The sequence below is a fragment of the Lupinus angustifolius genome, chromosome LG20 (genome assembly GCF_001865875.1).
Source record: "Lupinus angustifolius cultivar Tanjil chromosome LG20, LupAngTanjil_v1.0, whole genome shotgun sequence".
Lineage (NCBI taxonomy): Eukaryota > Viridiplantae > Streptophyta > Magnoliopsida > Fabales > Fabaceae > Lupinus > Lupinus angustifolius.
In genome coordinates this window covers 7806986-7830165 of record NC_032028.1, presented here as the reverse complement: position 1 = coordinate 7830165, position 23180 = coordinate 7806986, and the positions used below count along the sequence as shown (strand labels likewise).

Sequence of the window (23180 nt, the reverse complement as noted above, 5' to 3'; positions counted from 1 at the left end):
TGCGCTTGTCGTTCCATAAATATCTAACAAGTTTTTGGCACCGCTGCTGGGGAGCAATGAGAGATTTACATTAGTTCTTTATAGAGTTTATTGAGTTTTGTACATAGTTATTATTTAATTCTTTGTAGTATAGTGTTAACCCTTGTGCTAACCTTTGCTGTAGTCTTCTTATTTATGCTTTTGCGAGGTAAATCTAAAGAAAAGCAACTAAAATACAATCCAGAGATTGATAAGTCTGCTAAAAGTAACCGGAAGAAAACAAAATAGAAGAGACAACAAGGTCCTCAGGAAGCATAGTGTAGCTCTGAACCGACTACAGTTCCTACAGTTTCAGAGTCTCAGTCAGAGAAGATGGAGAATGTCAATAATGCTGCTGATAATAACCCAAGGCCTAATTCTCCAAGGAGGACATTAGGAGATTATGCTATGTATCAAGGTCCTCGACACTACTTTAGTATCGTGATTCCACACACCGCCAGGATAGTGGAAATCAAGCCTACATATCTAAATGTAATCAATGCTCATCAGTTCAGGGGAAGGAATATGAAGATCTATATGCTCATTTGGATAATTTCTATGAGCTGGTGGCCACTATGGGGTACTCTGACACCGAGAGGGAAGCTGCATACATGATTGTATTTCCATTTTTCCTCCTTGGTGAAGCTAGGGAATGGCTAAAATCACATCCAACCCAAAACTTGAGCAATTGGAGTGATTTGGAAACAAAGTTCTTGACAAGATTTTTCCCTCCGGCGAGGTAAGTGCATGCAAAGTTTGAAATCTCAACATTCAGACAAGGTGCCGAGTAAGCTTTTTATGAGGCATGGGTTTGAAGATGTGGACCAACTAAACATCTTTTGTAATGGGTTGAAGCCAGAGACTAAGATGATATTGGATGTCGCAGCTGGTGGCACCATGATGACAGTGGATGTTGAGCAAGCCACCAGAATTATTACTGCATTATCTGTTATAGATCGGCAGGCTCATCATAATAGAAGGACAATAAAAAAAGAGGGGTGTTGGACTTGAATACTTCTGATGTCATTCTGGCTCATAAAAAATTATGACACAACAGATTGAGGCACTTACAAAGCAAATGTCCAAGTTGCCTCAACAATTGAATGTGGTACAGACTCCTTATGTTCATCAACAGGTGCTACACTATGAGTTTTATGGGGGTGATCATGTTACTGGTCATTGCTTAATGTCTACCAACACACAATCATAAGAGGTCCAGTATGTTAACAATCAACCTCGTCAGGCTAATTTCCATAACAACCCTTCATTCAACAATCAGTTTTCACCGGGTTGGAGGGGAAACCAGAACCAGAATCAGAATTTTGGATGGAGGCAAGATGCATGACCATCTAACAGGCAACCATCATATCAACCATCTTTTCAGCAAGGCCCACATCCTTCGTTACATGAGAGGCAGACAAAGTTGGAAGAAACATTGGAGAAGTTTATGCAAGTCTTTATTTCAAACCAAAAAAATACTGATGATTCTATCAGGAACTTGGAGACTCAGGTAGGTCAGTTGGCTAAGCAAATGGCAGAACAGAACTCAGATCGACAACAATTTTCCGCCAACACTCAAACCAATCCAAAAGAACACTGCAAATCTATCACTACTAGATGTGGTAAGGTCATTGGTAAGGGTATTGGTGAGAACTTGGTTGTTGATGATGAGGTTCTAAGAGATACTGAAGTTGGAAGATCAGAGAAAATAACCAGAGAGACACAAAAGGGTGAAGTGGTACAAGATGAGGAAGGGGTTGTCACTAATGAGGATGATATATAGGAGAACAATGAAGATAGGAAGGGTGATCTACCTCAGTTGAAGGATCTCCCTTATCTAAAGAGACCTTCCAAGAAAGATAAGGAGCGATAATATGCTAGGTTCTTGGATTTATTCAAGAACCTCTAGATCAACATTCCATTCATGGAGAAGATGGAACAAATGTTTGTTTATGCTAAATTCATGAAGGACTTGTTGACAAAGAAAAGAAAGTTTTCGAAAGAGACAGTGACCTTAGAAGCTGGGTGCAGTGCTATCAATTAGAAGTCTTTGCCTGAGAAGACTAAAGATCCGGGAAACATCACTATTCTGGTCACTATTGGTGAATTATCTGTGGGAAAGATACTGCTTGATCTGGGTGCCAACATTAATATGATGCCCCTTTCTATGCTGTAAAGAATTGGGGATTTGGAGATCAAGCCTACCATGATGACCTTGCAAATTTCTGATAGATCTGTCAAGTATTCTTATGGAGTTGTAGAGGATGTTTTGGTGAAGGTAGATGGTTTGGTCTTTCCCGTGGATTTTGTCATCATGGATATTGAAGAGGATAAGGAATTTTCTCTTATTTTGGGCAGACCTTTAATGAAGACTGCTCGGGTTATTATTAATGTTGATGATGGAAAGTTAAAGGTAAGAGTTGAAGACCAAGAGGTGAATTTTAATGTTTTTTGGGCTATGCATCATCTGAGGGACAAACAACACTGCTTTCGGGTGGATGTCATTGGGGACTTATTCATGGTTAATGACATTCACTTGAATAGGAGTAGTCCTTTGGAGAAAGTTTTGAGGGGAGATCTAGAAGGAAACAATATGGATGAGGACAAGATGATCAAGACATGTTTGGCAGCGTTAGATGTATCCCACAAGGTTGTATCTAATCAGAATCATTTTGAAGAGCTGGGAAAAGAAAAGGAATCTAAGGCTCCAAAGGTGGAGTTTAATGTACTTCCTTCACATTTGAAGTATGTATTCTTAGAAGAAGGAGGGTAGAAACCGGTAATCATCAGCAATGCCCTTTCATGTGATAAAGAACAATTATTAATTGAGGTGCTGAGGAAGAATGTAGGGGCGATAGGATGGACATTGGCTGATTTGCATGGAATCTATTCATCTTATTGCATGCATAAGATCCATATGGAAGAGGATTACAAACCAGTGGCGTAAACTCAGAGGCGACTTAATCCCACTATGAAGGAAGTGGTGAAGAAGGAAGTGCTGAAACTATTAGATGTTGGGATGATTTATCCTATATCTGATAGTAAGTGGGTTAGTCTTGTTCAGGTGGTCCCAAAGACGAGGGTATGATTGTGGTTATGAATGACAAGGATGAATTAATCCCGACTAGAATAGTCACTAGATGGCATATGTGCATTAACTACCGGAAACTGAACCAGGCTACTCGCAAAGATTACTTTCATCTGCCATTCATGGACCAAATGATTGAGAGATTAGTTGGACAAGAATTTTACTGTTTCTTGGATGGATATTCAGGCTATAACCAAATCACTGTGGATTCCCAAGACCAGAAAAAGACAACTTTCACTTGTCCTTTTGGTGTCTTCGCATACAGGAAGATGCCATTTGGACTGTGCAATGCACCGACAACATTTCAGAGGTGCACGTTAGCTACTTTTTCTGATCTTGTGGAACAATGCATAGAGATTTTTATGGATAACTTATCGGTCTTCGAGTCGTCATTTGATAGTTGCTTGACAAATCTGGACATCATTCTGCAACGATGTGTTGAGACAAACCTGGTACTGAACTGGGAGAAGTGTCACTTCATGGTGACTAAGGGAGTGGGTAAATTTTTCTTAGAAAGATGGGTAAATTTTCTTTCCTTATTTTTCTTTTATTTAACATATAACTTACAAATCATTTTCACTTTTACCTTATTCCATTTTCAAGACGTCACATTATCAAACCTTGCGGAAATAAAATTCTTAATACATTGAAGATAATTAAATGAACACAATTCTTTTCTGAATACTTCTCATTCATAAAATTCTTGAATAAATACAGAATTGTTTACAAGGCGAAATCTAATCATCGCCACAAATATAAAAAAAACTGAAAATACAAAGAAAATAATGTCGGGGCATTGGCATTACAAAAAGTACCTCACACAGGTTCCTATCACAACAAAACAAAAGAGAAACCTCCTAAACCGGAGGTGCACTGAAAGCCTCGCTAGGGTCTTCCTCCACCTCCGAGTGAGAAGAGATCTCAATGACCTCAATTGTCTCTCTTGGCGCCGATCCTGATGATGAGAATCTTGTTTGGGGCCAGGTCCTAACAACTTCTGGTACGCCTCGAGCTTCAACCAGTATAGAATTCCGGTGCTTGCAGGTCATCGGTTGAGCAAAGTAAATGATGCCTCCTGAACTGCGTAGTAAGGTGGAAGATGCAGAACTAAGCCATTGCTTAACCAATCTAGCTCTAGGTCACAAGGACCTGTGTAAGTGTGTCGATTACCCTCAACACTCCATGTCCCCTCCTGGGACATAGTGAAGCGATGACCTTATCAGTGCTGATGGGTCCATCTGAACATGCATACAAATACACCGAAAGAAAAGAGAGGGAGTAAAACATCTATGAAAAACTTGTCATTGACGTCGTGGAATTACATGGAATAATACACCAAGACAACACACGAGTACAGATATATCATGTGATCATACAAGCATATAATAATGATGAATGAAGTATAAAACTCGAGAATTTAGAATCAATATCGAAGAATATCATGTATGCAATGCGATGCATGAGTCCACCATCCTTCCTCCTTTATCCTCCCAATAACTATTCGGAAATAACCGAGAGTATAGTTCCCATAACAAGTCGATTTAATCGCAGAAAAATTATTCCTCGCAAGGATATATGATCGATCTTTTCCAATGGAACTGTCCATTTCAGGATGGTGTCGTATAAAACACTTTTTGGGCTTCCCTCTCAACGATCCTGATTGCAAAGAGGGGGTTGTCAGAGATCGTCTAGTTTGCGCTGTGAGCACTGTCCGATCTAATAGAATCCCTCATCCAGGAATACATGGGACTCGTCTCACCTAGACTCTCCCTCGAGTCTTTGCTGGCGAATCACCGCCATCAACACCGTCCCTCTCAACATCTCGGGGCTCATTCATCTCCCGTACATTTCCTCTCCACTACTTCATTTATTACCATGGATATGCATCCTAACCCAAAATTGGCAAATTATGTCCTTTAATCCATCTTTTCTAGCGATTTGCACATCCTAAGACATCTCCCATCAGGAATGCTTCTAATGCATCCCGATCTTAACTCATAAACAAAAAGAGAATAATTTCGGCACCACTACGAACCATCGCTGAATTATCCTGGACAACTCTCAAGTCAAGCCTCTTACGGTCAGACGATCTCGCTGCATGGGCACAACATAATACATCTCAGCACCACTACGAATCATCGCTAAATCATCCTAGATGACTCCTCTAGCCAAGCCTCTTACGGTCAAACGTTCTCGTTGCGTGGGCATAATATCACACCCTCTGGCCTCGCCTTTAACAAAGCAATTCCTTACTTTTATTACTTTCAAGAATTTCATATAGTTATTTACCTTTACAACTTCTTGATGGCAAACATGCCATTAGGCACTCGTATATATGAGAGTTATTGTTCAGACGACTTAAAAAGAATTCATGTCTGTATGGAGCCCTCTCGCTCAAGTGAGAGTACATCCATTTTTGAGGCATTTGTGGCTTAAGCGAGAGCTGTCTCGCTTAAGCAAGAAAAAAATCAGTTCTCTTGGTGCCTATTTTAGTTCCCATTATTTCAAGTAAATCTTACCATTTTAAAGTAAATTAACTTAACTAAGATTCAACATTTTTATATCATTTTACCATCTAAGACTTCATAACACTTTAAGTTTATAAAGTGTTCTGAGCAGGGGGATAGCTAAGTTGCTTCTAAGTGAAAAAGTAGCACAATCTCAGGTCCTAGAATTGATACTCCAAGTCATGTGCTATATGATGATGACATTTTAAATTTTGGCAAAGGAATCAAAAGAGAGTTGTTGGCTCTCAAGGAATTGTTCACAGATTATGCTCAAGTCTCAGGGCAAAGACTACATCTTAATAAATGCAAGTTTTACACTACTCAATCAAGCTTATGCAAGGAAAGTAACCAACCTTACAAACTTGTTAGGCTTTGTTGCTGGTCTTTTGCCTTTCACTTATCTTGGAGTTCCCTTGTTCAAGGGACAGCCTAAAGTCATCCACATACAACCCATAGCTGATAAAATAGTGAACAAGTTGGCTAAGTGGAAAGGTTCTTCCCTCTCAATTATGGTCAGAGTTGAGCTTGTTAAGTCTATCATCCATAGCATGTTAGTGTATATCATTCATGTTTACAATTGGTCTGTCAATCTGCTAAGGAGGATGGATAACTGCATTAGAAACTTCATTTGGTCTGGAGACACTCAAATTAAAAAACTAGTAACTGTAGCTTGGCATAAGGTTTGTGCTCCTGTTAAAGAGAGGGCTTGGGCTAAGATCAATCACAACTATGAATCAGGCTTCAATTCTAAAGCTTGCTTGGGAAATGAAATCCTACTATAATGATTGGGCTAATTTTTACAGGAATAGATTTTGTAGAGGTTCAAGACCTACAACATCTTATACTAAGTCTTCTGTTTGGCCTAGAATCAAGAAGTTTTGGCACTTGGTCACTGGGAATTCAATCTAGTTGGTGGGAAATGGTAATCAAATTAACTATTGGATGGATAATTGGCATGGCTATTCTTTAGCTGACTATCTTGGCATCCCAACTCAAACTTCATCATCTTTACTAGCTAGGGTGGCTGACTTCATTCAAGACTCTTCTTGGGTAATTCCTTCTTGGTTAGCAAGGTTGTATCATGAGGTTTGCAACTCTATAATCAACTTGCCTATTTATAATGCCAACCAATTAGACAAGTTAGCTTGGATGCATTCTATTAATGACATACTTACTATGAAAGAGGCCTACCTATTCACCAAACCAATGTCAAACCAACCAAATTGGTGCAAGTTGATTTGGTCAATTGCAATTCCTCCATCTAAATCTTTTCTTACTTGGAGGATTTATAACAACAAAATGCCAACTGATGTGAACTTAAAAGCTATAGGATTGTCTATGGGATCCATTTGCAATCTTTGCATGGCCAATGAAGAATCATATGCTCACTTGCTTTTTAATTGCACTTTTGCTATAGCTATTTGGAATTGGCTAGGAAGCCAGATTGGTTGTATTTTGGACGATTCCTCAATTAATAGCCTCTTTTTTGTCAAGGACGTGTTGGTTTCTTGCATTATAAATGCAATCTCCTATATTTGGTATTTTCGGAACAAGTCTAGATTTGAGGACATTGCAATCAGCCTCTATCAAGCAATGACAAGAATTAAAGTGGGCACTACTTTCACTAGGAACTTTAGCAAGCTCTATGCTAAAACTTCCTTGATAGAGTTCTCATTGTTGAAGGCCTTCGATATTAAATGCAACTACATCAGGGCTCCTATGATATATGAGGTTATGTGGAAAGTTCCATCAATGGGTTGGGTGAAAGTTAATTCGGATGGTGTTGCACATGGTTGTCCTAGACATGCAAGAGGGGGTGGAATTTTCAGGGATAGTAATGGTGGTTTTCTAGGCTGTTTTGCCTCTTATTTTAACATTCAAAATTCTCTCTATGCAGAGCTGCTTGCAACAATATTGGTAGTGAAAATTGCTCACTCAAAAGGTTGAAATTCTACTTGGTTGGAGTGTGACTCTACAACTTCATGGCAGTAAAAAGGTTCTTTGGAGGCTAAGAAACTTCATGAACAATTGTAGAGATATCATGAACTCTATACAAATTATGGTCAACCATATTTTCAGAGAGTGTAACACCGTCGAAATTCGATATATTTTATTAGTTATTTATATTTAACAAATATTAATTTTATAAATTAACTGGTTATGAATTAGGCTAAATCATAGTCGAGTGTTAGTTTTATGTTGTAAATTCCTATTTTGTGGTAAATTTTCATAATTTTCTGTGATGGAAAGTTTTTGGACTGCTGTTGGACCCAAATTCGCCTGAATTTGGCCCAAAAACGTGTTTTTGAGTTCGGTAGATCTGAATCGAATTCATATTGCACCATTGGCTTTGAAATATTAATTCAAGTCAAGATAGACATCAAGTTTGTCCAAAACACATTTGTAAATATTTTTCACTCCAAATTCGGCATTTCGAAATTCTAACCGTAATCGGGAAATTTTAACATCCGGCCAAGTATTAGTTGACAATACTCATGATATCATCGCGAGTGTTTCATCAAAAAATTCACCTCATGTTCTAGAGTGAAACTTGTTGGGCAAGCAAACAAAAATACTCATCTTTTACACTAAACCCCTCAAACCCTTCACTTACCCATTGCACCATTAATTTTGGAAACCCTTCGTTTGCCTCCATAAATCAGATTCAATTCTCCATAACTCTGATTTATTCCACTTTATAGAGCCAAAAAACCTCTTGAAACCGTTGGCTTGCTTCTCAAAAAATTGAACCATGACAATTTAAAATGAGCACACCCTTTTGAGAAACCCTTGGCTCTACATTGCATTGCATTTCTTCTTCCTTTGGATTTTCTCAAGAACACTAAGATAAACTCTCATGCTTGTTCTTCATCTTTTAGAAAATCTAGCCATTCATTGTTTATGATATTTGAGTATGATGTTTATGCATATGTTACGAACGTTTTCAACAGTCAAAATTTTCTAAAAACCTTTATATCTCTTATTACACGCAAGAACGTGAAAAATGAGTTTTCGTGAATCAAGAAATTGTTGTTTTGAAACAATGAAATCTTGTTGTTCATGGGGCTGTTTAGTGTTTGAAAATATGCATGTTATTTATGTTGATGAAAGATGATGATTTTGAAATCGATGAATATTTTAAATCGAAATGTCGTTTTGATCATGAGATCAATCCTTGTAAAAAGATATTGAAATGATCATGAACCGATAGGAATTGGGAACGAGACATTTGAGGATAAATGATGGTTCAAGAGTATGAATCTTGGACAGGATGGATGAAAGTCTCAGATGTTCTTAGAATGGATTAAAATGACGTCTTGAGCTTAGAGTAAGTAGGAAAATGATTTCACTCGCGAATCACTTATTGGTTTTCGTGTTTAGTTTCAAGGCATTCGAAGTCAGACAACCTACGCATTCACGGAAGGGAAATCAACTGCGCTATAACCTAAGGTGAGAGAGAATACATCGTGACATAAAGGTGTCTGAATATGACACCCAGATCTCCCAACTACCTCAAAAGTTGGGAGTTATTTATGTTTTTATTAGAAACTCATACTTAACCAAATGATTTTGTGTCTAGATTAAGTACGGATGTTTCCTTAGGTTGTATGCCCCTAGGATAGTATAAAATATCAAGTCTTGTGGTTGTTATCCATGAAGGAACACCGCTCGAGAAACTAAAACGCGTAGGGATCGAAAATAGCGGTGGTATTCGATCCAGTGGCCCAAAAGGTTGAGAGAGTGGTCCTGGCCATTGGTCTAGCCACGCCTGGGCGAGCCAGCCACGCCCGGGCGAGCTAGACACGCCTGGCCACTCGACATGTCGCGCCTGGGCGAGCCAGACACGCTTGGCCATTGGACCAGCCCCGCCTAGGTGAGTCAGCCACACCTGGGCGAGTCAGCCACGCGTGGGTGAGGGCCAGGCGGCATGTTTTGCCTGTTCGTGGCGGTTTTGGCACTCGAGCGACAGTTCCTGGCCCGAGCGAGACCTAGAGGGTGACAGTGTCCAGTTTTTCGTGGATATTTAGCTTGAGTGACAGTCCCATTGCTCGAGCGAGAACCATGTAGGAAATTGAGTCTGTTTTGATGAATTGATCGCTTGAGCGACAATCTCTCGCTTGGACGAAAGACATACATAAATTGTGATTGTTTTTTATTGATTGATTGATTAGGCAATAGCCCTAACTTGGGTGTGAAGTGTGTTTACACTTGGGGAAGACCGTGGCTTAGAGGATTGAGTCCGGTGCCCAAATTGACAAATGTATATTGTTACTTTTGTTCTTGAGCCTTATACAGGCAAGGATTTCGACGAGGATGTCGTGAGAAAAGCTATGCCTAAAATGGATTACATCATACCATGCAGCAAGGTCGCCTGACCTTAAGAGGATTGGCAATGTTGTCATCCAGGATAAGTCAGCGATGGTTCATAGTGGAAGGTTTATGATGGCTCTACGACGCGCTTCCCTTCACAGCATGCGAGCTTGGAGGCTTCTTTCCCCTTACCTGCTCGGATATTTGCACCTACCACACCATCCAATCAGTTTGTGATCCCTCACAGACCCACTGATGTTGGACCATCTACTAGGAGACCGAGTAGGGACAATATGCCCAATTCCCCATCGGGGAAGAGAGCTGTAATACCGACGCCGCCCGATCTTCAAGATGTATTTCACTTTGCTTTTGTATAAACGCTTTCAGTCAATTTCAATAAAGGATCATTCCACGAACTACTGTTATCTTTTCCGCATTTTAGGTTACTTAATGTGATGTCCCGAGAAGGAATTAAATGTAAATGAAGAGTTTTACATTACACAAAAAAATTGCCCATTTTTGGGCAATATTATTGGAGTAATTTTCGGGGCGTTACAACATGGTATCAGAGCGATTCTTTTCTATTCGGCCTGGGCATGGCCTCGCATGCTTTCTTGTGTGATTTGGTGTGCTTAGTGTTTGCTTGAATTATTCGGTTGAGAATGAGACTCATTCTTTCATATCTAATGATGTTGTACACCAATTAGCATTGCCTATAGTATCCTTACCCTATGACCTAATTGTATCCATAGCCACTAATGAACCCGTCATAGTGTCAACTATGTGCTCTTAATGTTCTATAACTTTAGATGAACGAACCTTTGCAGTAGACCTGATATGTCTACCCTTATCCAAATTAGATATCATCTTAGGGATGGACTGGCTGTCTAACAACCATGTCCTTCTAAACAGCTTTAGCAAGATAGTAATCTTTAGTGATCCTAAGAACCTCATTGAATCCTGTTATGAAACCAAAAGTACCACTGCCAATCAAATGAAGAAACTCTTGAAGGGTGGAGCTCAAGTATTTATGTTGTTGGCATCATTGGAGAAGAAATATGGAGGCGAGATTCAGAACCTACCCGTGGTTAGAAATTTCTTCAAAGATTTCCCAGATGATATTCCTGGTTTGATCCCAATACGGGAGATAGAGTTTGCTATCGATCTGGTTCATGGAACTGGACCAATCTCTATAGCTCCTTACAAGATGACACCATTGGATTTAACGGAGTTGAAGAAACAATTGGAAGACTTGCTACGGAAACATTTTGTCAGACCTAGTGTTTCACCATGGGGTGCTCCGGTGCTATTTGTGAAGAAGAAGGATGGCATTATGCGACTGTGTACTGACTACTGACAGTTGAACAAAGTCACCATCAAGAATAAGTACTCATTGCCAAGAGTTGACGACTTGATGGATCAACTAAGAGGAGCTACCGTGTTTTCAAAAATCGATCTTCGGTCAGGATATACCAAATACGCGTGAAGTCAGAGGATATTTCGAAGACTGCTTTTCGGACACGATATGGTCCTTACGAATATCTCGTGATGCCATTTGGTGTAACAAATGTGCTTCCAGTGTTCATGGATTACGTGAATCAGATTTTTCATCTATACCTTGACACATTAGTGGTCGTATTTATCGATGATATCCTGATTTTTTCGAAGAACTAGGAGGAACATGTGAAACATCTGAGGATAATGTTGCAGATTTTGAAAGACAATCAACTCTATGCCAAATTGTCAAAGTGCGAATTTTGGTTAGAATCGGTGGATTTTCTTGGGCATGTGATATCAAGCGAAGGAATTGTTGTAGACCTACTAAAGTAGGAACGATGATGAAATGGAATTCTTCGAAATCCGTAACGGAGATTAGAAGTTTCCTCGGTTTAGCAAGATACTATCGGAAGTTTATTGAAGGGTTTTCGAAGTTGGCATTGCCACTGACTATGTTAACAAGGAAAGACAAGGCTTTCGTCTGGATGATGAAGTGTGAAGAAAACTTTCAAGAATTGAAGAAAAGATTGACTAAAACACCTGTGTTGATTCTACCAGACCTGAAGGGAAACTACAACATGTATTATGATGAGTCTAAACAAGGCCTAGGGTACGTGTTGATGCAATAACAAAAGGTAGTAGCTTATGCTTCAAGACAACTAAAGACAAATGAGCAGAATTATCCGACGCACGACTTAGAGTTGGCTGCGATCGTATTTGCTCTCCAGGTCTAAAGACATCACCTCTATGGAGTAAGATTTGAAGTCTTCAGTGATCACAAAAGCTAGAAGTATTTGTTCGACCAAAAGGAGTTGAACGTGAGGCAGAGACGGTGTATTGAATTCCTTAAGGACTATGACTTTGATCTTCAGTACCACCCTGGGAAGGCTAATATGGTGGATGATGCCATGAGTAGAAAGTCTCTGCATATGTCAACCATGATGGTCAGGGAGATGGAATTGATTGAGGATTTCAGGAACTTAAGCCTCACGGTGCAAGTAAAACCTAAGAGATTGACTTTAGGTATGCTTACAATAACAAATGAATTTCTAGAGAAACTGAAAGGTTTGCAAAGTTACGATCCAGAACTGCAAGAGAAGAGAACCTTATTGGCTGAAGGAAGGGCCCCATAATTTCAAGAAGGAACTCATAGAGTGTTGCGATGCAAGAACCGAGTCTGTGTGCCAAGAGACCCTGATTGGAAAATGGCAATCTTGGACGAAGCCCATAAAAGCAAACTAAGTATTCATCTTAGAGCTACCAAAATGTATCAAGACTTGAAGAAGATGTTCTAGTGGTCCGGTATGAAGAGAGAAGTAGCAAAGTATGTCTTGCATTGTTTAACATGTCAGAAGGCAAAGATTGAGCATAGGTGACCCGGGAGAGAACTTCAACCTTTCGATATCCCCGTTTGGAAATAGGATAGCATTGCAATGGATTTTGTGAGCGGATTTCCTCGGACTCAAAAGGGTCATGATACAGTTTGGGTGATAGTGGATCGTTTGACAAAGACAACTCACTTTCTAGTCATTAATATGAAATACTCATTGGAAAGGCTAGCGGAGTTATATATCAAATAGATTTTCCGATTACATGGTATTCCTATAAATATCATCTTGGGTAGAGACCCATGTTTCACTTCGAAGTTGTGGAATGGTTTGCAAACAGCCTTGGGTACCAAATTGAGTATGAGCTCAGCTTACCACCCGTAGACGAATGGCCAATCTGAACGAACTATCCAATCTTTGGAAGATTTGCTGAGAGCATGTGTATTGGAACACTCTGGAAGTTGGGCAGACAATCTGCATCTGATAGAATTCACCTACAATAATAGCTTTCATTCGAGTATCGGCATGGCACCGTATGAAGCCCTTTATGGTAGGAAGTGCAGAACACTATTGTGTTGGTTTGAAGCAGTAGAGAATCTGACATTAGGACCCGATGTGGTTCAGCAAACGATAAAAAAGATAAGAATGATAAGGGAAAATATGAAGGCAGCTCAAAGTAGGCAGAAGAGCTACTATTACAAAAGGAGGAGCCCTATCAGTTTTGAGGAAGGAGATCATGTCTTCATGAGGGTGATTCTGACAACTAGCATTGGTAGAGTTCTTAAAGCCCGTAAGCTTACCCCTAAATTCATATAACCATACCATATTCTTAGAAAAGTTGGACTAGTAGCTTACCAAATAGTTTTGTCACCTTTACTATCAAACCTACAGAATGTTTTCCACGTATCCCAACTCATAAAATACATTAGTGACCCATCACATATCATCGAACTCGATTCGATCCAGCTAAAGGATAATCTCACTTTTGAAACTATGCATGTGATGATCGCTAATCGAAGTGTGAAGAAGTTGCAAGGCAAATAGATTGCTCTAGTTAAGGTGATCTAGAGTCAAGCAAACGGAGAAGATGCGACTTAGGAGGTCGAGGAGGCCATATGAGAATTCTATCCCTATCTAATTTCTTAAGATGTACGTTTCAGTTTCGAGGATGAAAATCTTATAAGTGGGGGAGGATTGTAACACCGTGAAAAATCGATATATTTTATTAGTTATTTATTTTTAACGAATATTAATTTTAGAAATTAATTGGTAATTAATTAGGCTAAATCATAGTTGAGTGTTAGTCTTGTGTTATAAAATACTATTTTGTGGAAAAATTTTGTCATTTTTTGTGACGGAAAATATTTGGATTGCTATCGGACCCAAATTCGCCTGAATTCGACCCAAAAACGTATTTTTGAGTTATGTAGATCAGAATCGAATTTCGATTGTGCCATTGGAATCAAAATATTAATTCGATTCAGGATAGACATCAAGTTTGTCCAAAACGCATTTGTAAATATTTTTCACTCCAAATTCGGCATTTCAAAATTTTAACCATAATCGGAAGATTTTAAATCTAGTCGAGTATTAGCCGACAATACTCGGGCATGGTCTCATCGCGAATGTTTCGCCAAAAAAAGTCACCTCATGTTCCCGAGTGAAACTTGTTGGGCAAGCAAGTAAAAATACTCATCTTTTACACTAAACCCCTCAAACCCTTCACTTACTCATTGCACCATTAATCTTGGAAACCTTGGTTTGCCTCCATAAATCAGATTCAATTCTCCCTAACTCTAATTTATTCCACTTAAAAGAGCCATAAAACCTCTTGAAACCCTTGGCTTGCTTCTCAAAAAACCGAAAAATAGGCTATCCCCAACTTTCTGGCAAATTTATTTCGTGAGATCACTACAAAAATTGCTATTACAAAAAGAGCAGGTACAATGGATAGATTGACGTGGCAACATTCTAATGATGGATCTCTAACTCTTAAAGATGATCATAAGGCAGTTACTCAGCATTCAGTCCAACTAAACTTGTGCAAATTAATATGGTCTCTGGCTATCCCTCCCTCAAAATCTTTTATTACTTGGAGACTCATGCACACAAAAAATGCCAACAAATGAGAATCTAATGAAAAGAGGTTGTGCAATGGCTTCATTTTGCAATCTCTGCAATGCTAGCTGGGAAGATACTGATCACTTATTTCTAAATTGTCTCTTTGCTAACTCTCTTTGGCATTGGGTCAAAAGTTCTTTCTTCCCTAACATTAAATCTTCTTCAATTCATGACCTTCTCCTGAGTTTCTCCAAGCAAAATAACTCCCAAGTGAAGGATGTTCTGATGGCCTATGTGGTTCACACACTGAGTACTATTTGGTTCTGTAGAAACCAAGCTAGATTTGAAGGAGTGTTGTGCCTATATCCAAAGTCATTGCAAAGATTAAAAGGAAAACTTCTCTATCTAAATGGGATATCACAAACTTTCTGGCTAATTTATTTCCTAAGATCACTGCAAAAATTGTTATTACAAAAAGAGCAGGTACAATGAATAGATTAATGTGGCAACATTCTAATGATGGATCTCTATCTCTTAAAGATGCTCATAAGGCAGTCACTCATCATTCAGTCCCACTAAACTTGTGCAAATTAATATGGTCTCTGGCTATCCCTCCCTCAAAATCTTTTATTACTTGGAGACTCATGCACACAAAAAATGCCAACAAATGAGAATCTAATGAAAAGAGGTTGTGCTATGGCTTCATTTTGCAATCTCTGCAATGCTAGCTGGGAAGATACTGATCACTTATTTCTAAATTGTCCTTTTGCTAACTCTCTATAGCATTGGGTCAAAAGTTCTTTCTTCACTAACATTAACTCTTCTTAAATTTATGACCTTCTCCTGAATTGCTCCAGGTAAAATAACTCCCAAGTGAAGGATGCTCTGATGGGCTATGTGGTTCACACACTGAGTACTATTTGGTTCTGTAGAAACCAAGCTAGATTTGAAGGAGTGGTTGTGCCTATATCCAAAGTCATTGCAAAGATTAAAAGGGAAACTTCTCTATCTAAATGGGCTATCCCCAACATTTTGGCTAATTTATTTCTTGAGATCACCACAAAAATTGCTATTACAAAAAGAGCAGGTACAATGGATAGATTAATGTGGCAACATTCTAATGATGGATCTCTATCTCTTAAAGATGATCATAAGGCAGTCACTCAACATTCAGTCCAACTAATCTTGTGCAAATTAATATGGTCTTTGGCTATCCCTCCCTCAAAATCTTTTATTACTTGGAGACTCATGCACACAAAAAAATGCCAACAAATGAGAATCTATTGAAAAGAGGTTGTGTTATGGCTTCATTTTGCAATCTCTACAATGCTAGCTGGGAAGATATTGATCACTTATTTCTAAATTGTCCCTTTTCTAACTCTCTTTGGCATTGGGTCAAAAGTTCTTTCTTCACTAACATTAAATCTTCTTCAATTCATGACCTTCTCCTGAGTTGCTCCAGGCAAAATAACTCCCAAGTGAAGGATGCTCTGATGGCCTATGTGGTTCACACACTGAGTACTATTTGGTTTTGTAGAAACCAAGCTAGATTTGAAGGAATGGTTGTGCCTATATCCAAAGTCATTGCAAAGATTAAAAGGGAAACTTCTCTATCTAAATGGCCTATCCCCAACTTTCTGGCTAATTTATTTCCTGAGATCACTGCAAAAATTGCTATTACAAAAAGAGCAGGTACAATGGATAGATTAATGTGGCAACATTCTAATGATGGATCTCTATCTCTTAAATATGCTCATAAGGCAGTCACTCAGCATTTAGTCCAACTAAACTTATGCAAATTAATATGGTCTCTCGTTATCTCTCCCTCAAAATCTTTTATTACTTGGAGACTCATGCACACAAAAAATGCCAACAAATGAGAATCTAATGAAAAGATGTTGTGCAATGGCTTCATTTTGCAATCTCTGCAATGCTAGCTGGGAAGATACTCATCACTTATTTCTAAATTGTCCCTTTGCTAACTCTCTTTGGAATTGGGTCAAAAGTTCTTTCTTCACTAACATTAACTCTTCTTCAATTCATGACCTTCTCCTGAGTTGCTCCAGGCAAAATAACTCCCAAGTGAAGGATGCTCTGATGGCCTATGTGGTTCACACACTGAGTACTATTTGGTTCTGTAGAAACCAAGCTAGATTTGAAGGAGTGCTTGTGCCTATATCCAAAGTCATTGCAAAGATTAAAAGGGAAACTTCTCTGTGTGGAAACTTTTCCTCTACTTCTGATTGTCACTCATTGAATGATCTAATCATCCTTTAAAGCTTTTCAATTGATATCAAGCTCAACAAATCTCCTAGGATTACTGAAATAACTTATTTTCCTCTTTCATTCGGCTGGATAAAAGTGAACACCGATGGAGCTACTCATGGCTCTCCTAGACACTCAGGAGTTGGGGGTATATTCAGGAACAATAATGGCTTGTATTTAGCCAGTTTTTCCAATTACTTAGGCATTCAAAATGCTCTTTATGATGAGTTCCACTCAGCTATTCATACTTTTAACATGCATTACTCTAGAATTGATATTTAACAACAATCATTCAACATCGCTTATGTGTTGAACGCTTTTTAATGTAAGACGGAAGAGAATTAACAACGCTTATTGAAGAAAGCGATGTTAAAGGTGTTATCTTTAACAACACTTATTGAAGTAAACACTGTTAAAGGTCATACTTCATTTATTTAACAGAACTTCTTCAGTAAACGTTGTTAAAGGTATTATCTTTAATAGTGCTTATTGAAGAAAGCGTTGTTAAAAGTGTTATCTTTAACAGCGCTTATTGAAGCAAACATTGGTAAAGGTCATACTTCATATATTTAACAGCACTTCTTCAATAAGCATTGTTAAATGTGTTATCTTTAATAGCGCTTATTGAAGCAAGCGCTATTAAAGCTTCATACATGTAACAACATTTCTTCAATAAATGCTGTTAAATGCTTGTTTTAGTGAGTGGTAATCTTTTCAAATTCAAAAACAAAACCTTATACAATAATACATATCATTCAGTTTATTATTTCTCTTACTTTTCTTCTTCTCCATATGTTACATTTTTTTCTCTTTTGTTTTTAGTTTCTCTCTTCAAGCAAATTATTGATTTTTGGTTTTTCCCTTCAAGCATAAGGTAAATCAATATCTAATTTTAGGTCATTTATTTCTCTCTTCACTAATAATGTGATATTTATTTGTTGTGAAGTTATGCAGCTATGGTGAAGTTGTCGATTTTTGGTTTTTCTCTTCAAGTATAAGGTAAATCGTTATCTTATTTTAGCTCATTTATTTCTCTCTTCACTAATAGTGTGATCTTTATTTGTTGTGAAGTTATGCACCTATGGTGTTCTTGGTTTGTGGCTATGGTGGACATTGGAGGAGAAAGAATGAGCAATTTGTGTAAGATCTCATTACTCATATGTTATTTTATAATATTGGAATCTGTTAAGGTTGAATGTAGTTGAAGTCGATGGTGATTAAACAAATCTTGTGTAAAATATGGTGGAGTTGGACATGCTTATCATGTGTTTGATAGAATGTTTGGAGAGATATTGTCTTATTTAGAAAGTATCCAATTAACAGCGTTTGTTTCAGTGAGCGCTGTTAAATGTCTACTTCCTACAGCGCTATAAAAAACAATGTTAAATGTCTATTTTCTACTACACTCACATAGAAAGCGCCACAAAAATATTGTTAAGTGACAATTTTAAGCACTGTTGTTTTGCTATTCTAGCATAGTGATGGCTTTAAAGAGAGGATGGTTAAATCTTTGGCTTGAATGTGATTTTATGTTGATGTTGAATATTTTTAGTGTTAAGTCTAAGCCTCCTTGGAAGCTTCTCAATGATCGGCATAATTGCAAGGCTAAGCTCACCTCAATAAATTTCCATATTATTCATATTTATAAGGAGGGTAATTCTTGTGCTGATAAGTTGGCTTCTTTCGTTATTGTCTCCAAAAAAAATCTATTTGGAACTCAATTCCTAAATTTCTTGTTCAAGATTTTACTACGAATCGATTGGGTATACCCAACTATAGATTTAGAAATGTTTAACTTGGACTTGTTGTATGCTTTTTTTTTTTTTTTTGCAAAGGGGGAAAACACCCCGGGAAATATTATATATCAGAACAAGTTTGGTTACAATTAGAGGAATCTATAGGCTGGAAGACCAAACCTATTCCTATGATAATCATAGTCCAAGAAATTTGGAGTTGAGCTCCAAAATGAGAAGACCTTAGATGTTATTCCATAATTAGCAAGTTTGTCAGCACAAGTGTTTCCTTCCCTATAGATGTGAGTGATTATGCAATCCATTGATGCCAAAATTGCTTTGCAGCCAATCCATTTGTTTAACAGCTTCCAAGGAGGATTAACTTTACTTTTGAAAATATCTACAACCAAGACTAAGTCACAATTTAACCAGACAACATGCCAACCTTTTTTGCGTGCTAGCTCTATGGCCATGATGACACTGTTTAACTCAGCGAATATAGCATCCTTGATGCCAAATTAATCAGCATAACAGACAAAGAAGCAACCCTCATGATCCCTATATATAGCACCACCACCAGAGTGGTCAAGAAAGTCATGAGCAGCCCCATCTAAATTGATTTTCACCTTCCACTGATAGGAGGAGACCAAGTTACTTCAACAATTTTTGGAGCCTTTGAGTAATTGATTAAGACATTCATGGACTTTAGTATGTTGAGTGCCTAGATCATAGGATAAGCCACAGCCTTTGAAGTGTTATCAAATAGATTTATTGCCATTTTTATCTTAGATATAGCTTATTGCAAAGTGGTTTTCTTGTTTTCAAACCTGTGATGGTTTCTACAATATCATATAGTGCTCACTATGTGGATAACGCTAGCGGACACAAGATCTCTCACCTAGGGGCTCCACTTCCTTATACATATCATGAGTGTGGAAGAAATTGAAGAGTTGTCAAAATTGATTGAGAAAACTGATCTAAGCCAATCCCACAGTGCAACTGCAAAATCACAAGTCAAAAATAGATGGTCTGAAGTTTCAGTGCTTTTCATACAAAGGTTATAGATGGAGGACACATAGCAACCTATTTTTTGCAAATTATCATCTGTTGGCATTTTCCTTTTGATTAACCTCCAAGTAATGAAGAATTTTGATGGAGGAATAGAGGCAGACTAGATGCTAGAACACCAAGTCAGATTAGTAGAGGGCGGGCTTATGCAATTGAAGACATCCTTTAGAGAGAGCATTCCATCATTAGAATTTTGCCAACAACACCTATCATTGTTTTGAGCAATAATTGTATTAGATAATTTCATAGTAATGAGGGGGAAATTATCCACCAAAACCTGAGGAATTGTCCATTTGAAATCCATTATGAAATCTCCAACTGAGTCCAACAAATTTTGGTGAAGCTCTGCAGGAATACTTAGAGAATCAACCAAAGGTTCACCAATCCAGTTAACCTTCCATAAATTGATGTTCTTACCATTTCCTATAAGCCATATTGAATTTTTTGTTGCGGTATGCCAATTAGCCCGAATACCAGGCCAAATAGAAGACTTGAAATATCTAGAAGAAGGACTTCTGTCCTTGCCAAATCTAGCTCTGTAGAAGGTAGCCCAATCATGATCAGAGGTCAGCATCTCCCAAGCCAACTTTATAAGAGCAACATGGTTTAGCTTTTTTAAGGATCTAAGACCAAGACCCCCACACTTGATAGGAGAGCACACTTGAGCCCAAGAACAGTAACCAACTTCCTTATGTTGACATCACTAGACCAAACAAAATTCCTTATGCATAAGTCCAAATGCTTGAGAAGTTGAGTAGGTCAAGCATATATATAGAAACTATAAACCAACATGTTTTTTATTACAGATTTCACCAATTCAACTATTCCCATGATTGAAAGAGAATGACCCTTCCACTTAGCAAGCTTATTTGTAATTTTATCAGCAATGGGTTGGAGGTGTAATTTTCTGGGTTTTCCTTTGAACAAAGGAATCCCTAAGTAAAGGAAAGGAAGCTCACCAGCATTAAAACCCAAGTAAGAAGATAAATTAGCAATTTTCCTGGCTGATCCCATAGTGTAGAATTTGCACTTACTAGGACTGATGTGTTGCCTAGAGGCTATAACATAATTGTCAACCAGATGTTTAAGAGCCAGCAAGCCTCTATTAATACATTTGTAAAGATTAAGATGTCATCCGTATAAAGTACATGGCTAGGAGTTATCAACCTTTTAGGGCTAGCAATAGGACTCAGCTTGTGATCAGAGATCAGCTTAGGTATACATTTGCTTAATACATCTTCAGCTAAACAAAAAAGGATAGGAAATGAGGTCACCATGTCTCACACCCCTAAGGCAGTTGAAGAATCCAGCATTCTGACCATTGTTATTAGTTGAGAGCTTTGCTTAATGCAGAATTATTTTGATCCACTTTATGAATTTATCATTAAAGCCAAAAGCTTGTAGAGTTTCAAGCAAAAAATTCTAATCCATTTTATCAAAAGCTTTTCTGATGTCCAACTTTATTGCCATGTTACCCCCAAATGTTTTGTGGTCAAGCAAATTAATAGCCTTTGAAGCTGTACAGATGCAATCTTGAATTTTTCTTCATTTGATGAATCATTTTTGCTGAGGAGAGACAATTTGGGTTGCAATTAATGCTAGTCTATCAGCAAGAACCTTAGTTATTACTTTAAACTGAAACTTGGCCAGAGCAATAGGTCTAAGGTCCTATATTCTGTAAGTTGAGGCAGATTTTGGGATGAGATGACAATGTTGTTGTTGATATTTGGAAACAACCAACTGTTTGAGAAAAATTGAATGACGGAGTTACAAACATTATGCTCCACAATGTCCCAACAGTTTTGATAGAAGCAACCACCAAATCCGTCAGGACTAGGAGCCCCATCTCCTTTCATTGAGAACACAACAGACCTGGTTTCATCATGGTCAAGAATTTTGGTTAGCATGTGGTTCTCATCAATCTTCACAATGTTAGGAATGACATCATGAATTAAAGAATTAGGAGCATAATAGTTAGGTGAAGCAAACATATCCTGATAGTAGCTTAGAGCATGGTTTGCTATCTTCTCTTGATTAGTGATAATGTTGTCATCAATTTTAAGCATAGACATAGAGTTTGTCACATGCCTAATTTTAGCAATCTTATGGAAGAAACCAGTATTTCTATCACCATTAATCTGCCAATTAAGCCTAGATTTCTCTTTCCAGAAGTCTTCTTCCATTACAAGAGCTTTAAGCAGATTGCTTTGAGCAGAGATTTCCTGATCTTCTAGAAGATGTTGGTCCGGACCAAGTTCATTGATGTTTATCTGAATGGTCTCCAAATCAGCTAATGCATCTTGGACTCTAAGGTGTATGTTGCCAAAAATATTCACATTCCAATCCTTAAGTACATCTTTTTGTCTTTTCAGCTTTTGAGATAGGATGAACATAGGGCAACCATAGATGTTTTCACTCCAAGAATCAATGGCTTCTTTCGTTATTGTCTCCAAAAAAAATCTATTTGGAACTCAATTCCTAAATTTCTTGTTCAAGATTTTACTACGAATCGATTGGGTATACCCAACTATAGATTTAGAAATGTTTAACTTGGACTTGTTGTATGCTTTTTTTTTTTTTTTTGCAAAGGGGGAAAACACCCCGGGAAATATTATATATCAGAACAAGTTTGGTTACAATTAGAGGAATCTATAGGCTGGAAGACCAAACCTATTCCTATGATAATCATAGTCCAAGAAATTTGGAGTTGAGCTCCAAAATGAGAAGACCTTAGATGTTATTCCATAATTAGCAAGTTTGTCAGCACAAGTGTTTCCTTCCCTATAGATGTGAGTGATTATGCAATCCATTGATGCCAAAATTGCTTTGCAGCCAATCCATTTGTTTAACAGCTTCCAAGGAGGATTAACTTTACTTTTGAAAATATCTACAACCAAGACTAAGTCACAATTTAACCAGACAACATGCCAACCTTTTTTGCGTGCTAGCTCTATGGCCATGATGACACTGTTTAACTCAGCGAATATAGCATCCTTGATGCCAAATTAATCAGCATAACAGACAAAGAAGCAACCCTCATGATCCCTATATATAGCACCACCACCAGAGTGGTCAAGAAAGTCATGAGCAGCCCCATCTAAATTGATTTTCACCTTCCACTGATAGGAGGAGACCAAGTTACTTCAACAATTTTTGGAGCCTTTGAGTAATTGATTAAGACATTCATGGACTTTAGTATGTTGAGTGCCTAGATCATAGGATAAGCCACAGCCTTTGAAGTGTTATCAAATAGATTTATTGCCATTTTTATCTTAGATATAGCTTATTGCAAAGTGGTTTTCTT

The 23180-nt window shown here is 38.0% G+C and overlaps 1 protein-coding gene across 1 annotated transcript; it reads left to right on the top strand.

Moving 5' to 3' along the window:
- LOC109335455 lies at positions 766-2791 on the top strand. The gene is made up of 5 exons (XM_019571588.1): positions 766-981; positions 1076-1153; positions 1403-1756; positions 1928-2043; positions 2197-2791. Exons 1-5 carry the CDS (start codon positions 766-768, stop codon positions 2789-2791), a joined length of 1359 nt encoding a protein of 452 aa, XP_019427133.1.

What these genes read in the sequence shown, in the direction of transcription:
- LOC109335455 (XM_019571588.1), top strand. Translation starts at nt 766, where the DNA reads ATGCAAAGTTTGAAATCTCAACATTCAGACAAGGTGCCGAGTAAGCTT. An exon ending in AGACACAAAAGGGTGAAGTG is followed by an intron (nt 1,757 to 1,927) that starts GTACAAGATGAG and finishes AAGAACCTCTAG; the next exon opens with ATCAACATTCCATTCATGGA. An exon ending in ACAGTGACCTTAGAAGCTGG is followed by an intron (nt 2,044 to 2,196) that starts GTGCAGTGCTAT and finishes TATGCTGTAAAG; the next exon opens with AATTGGGGATTTGGAGATCA.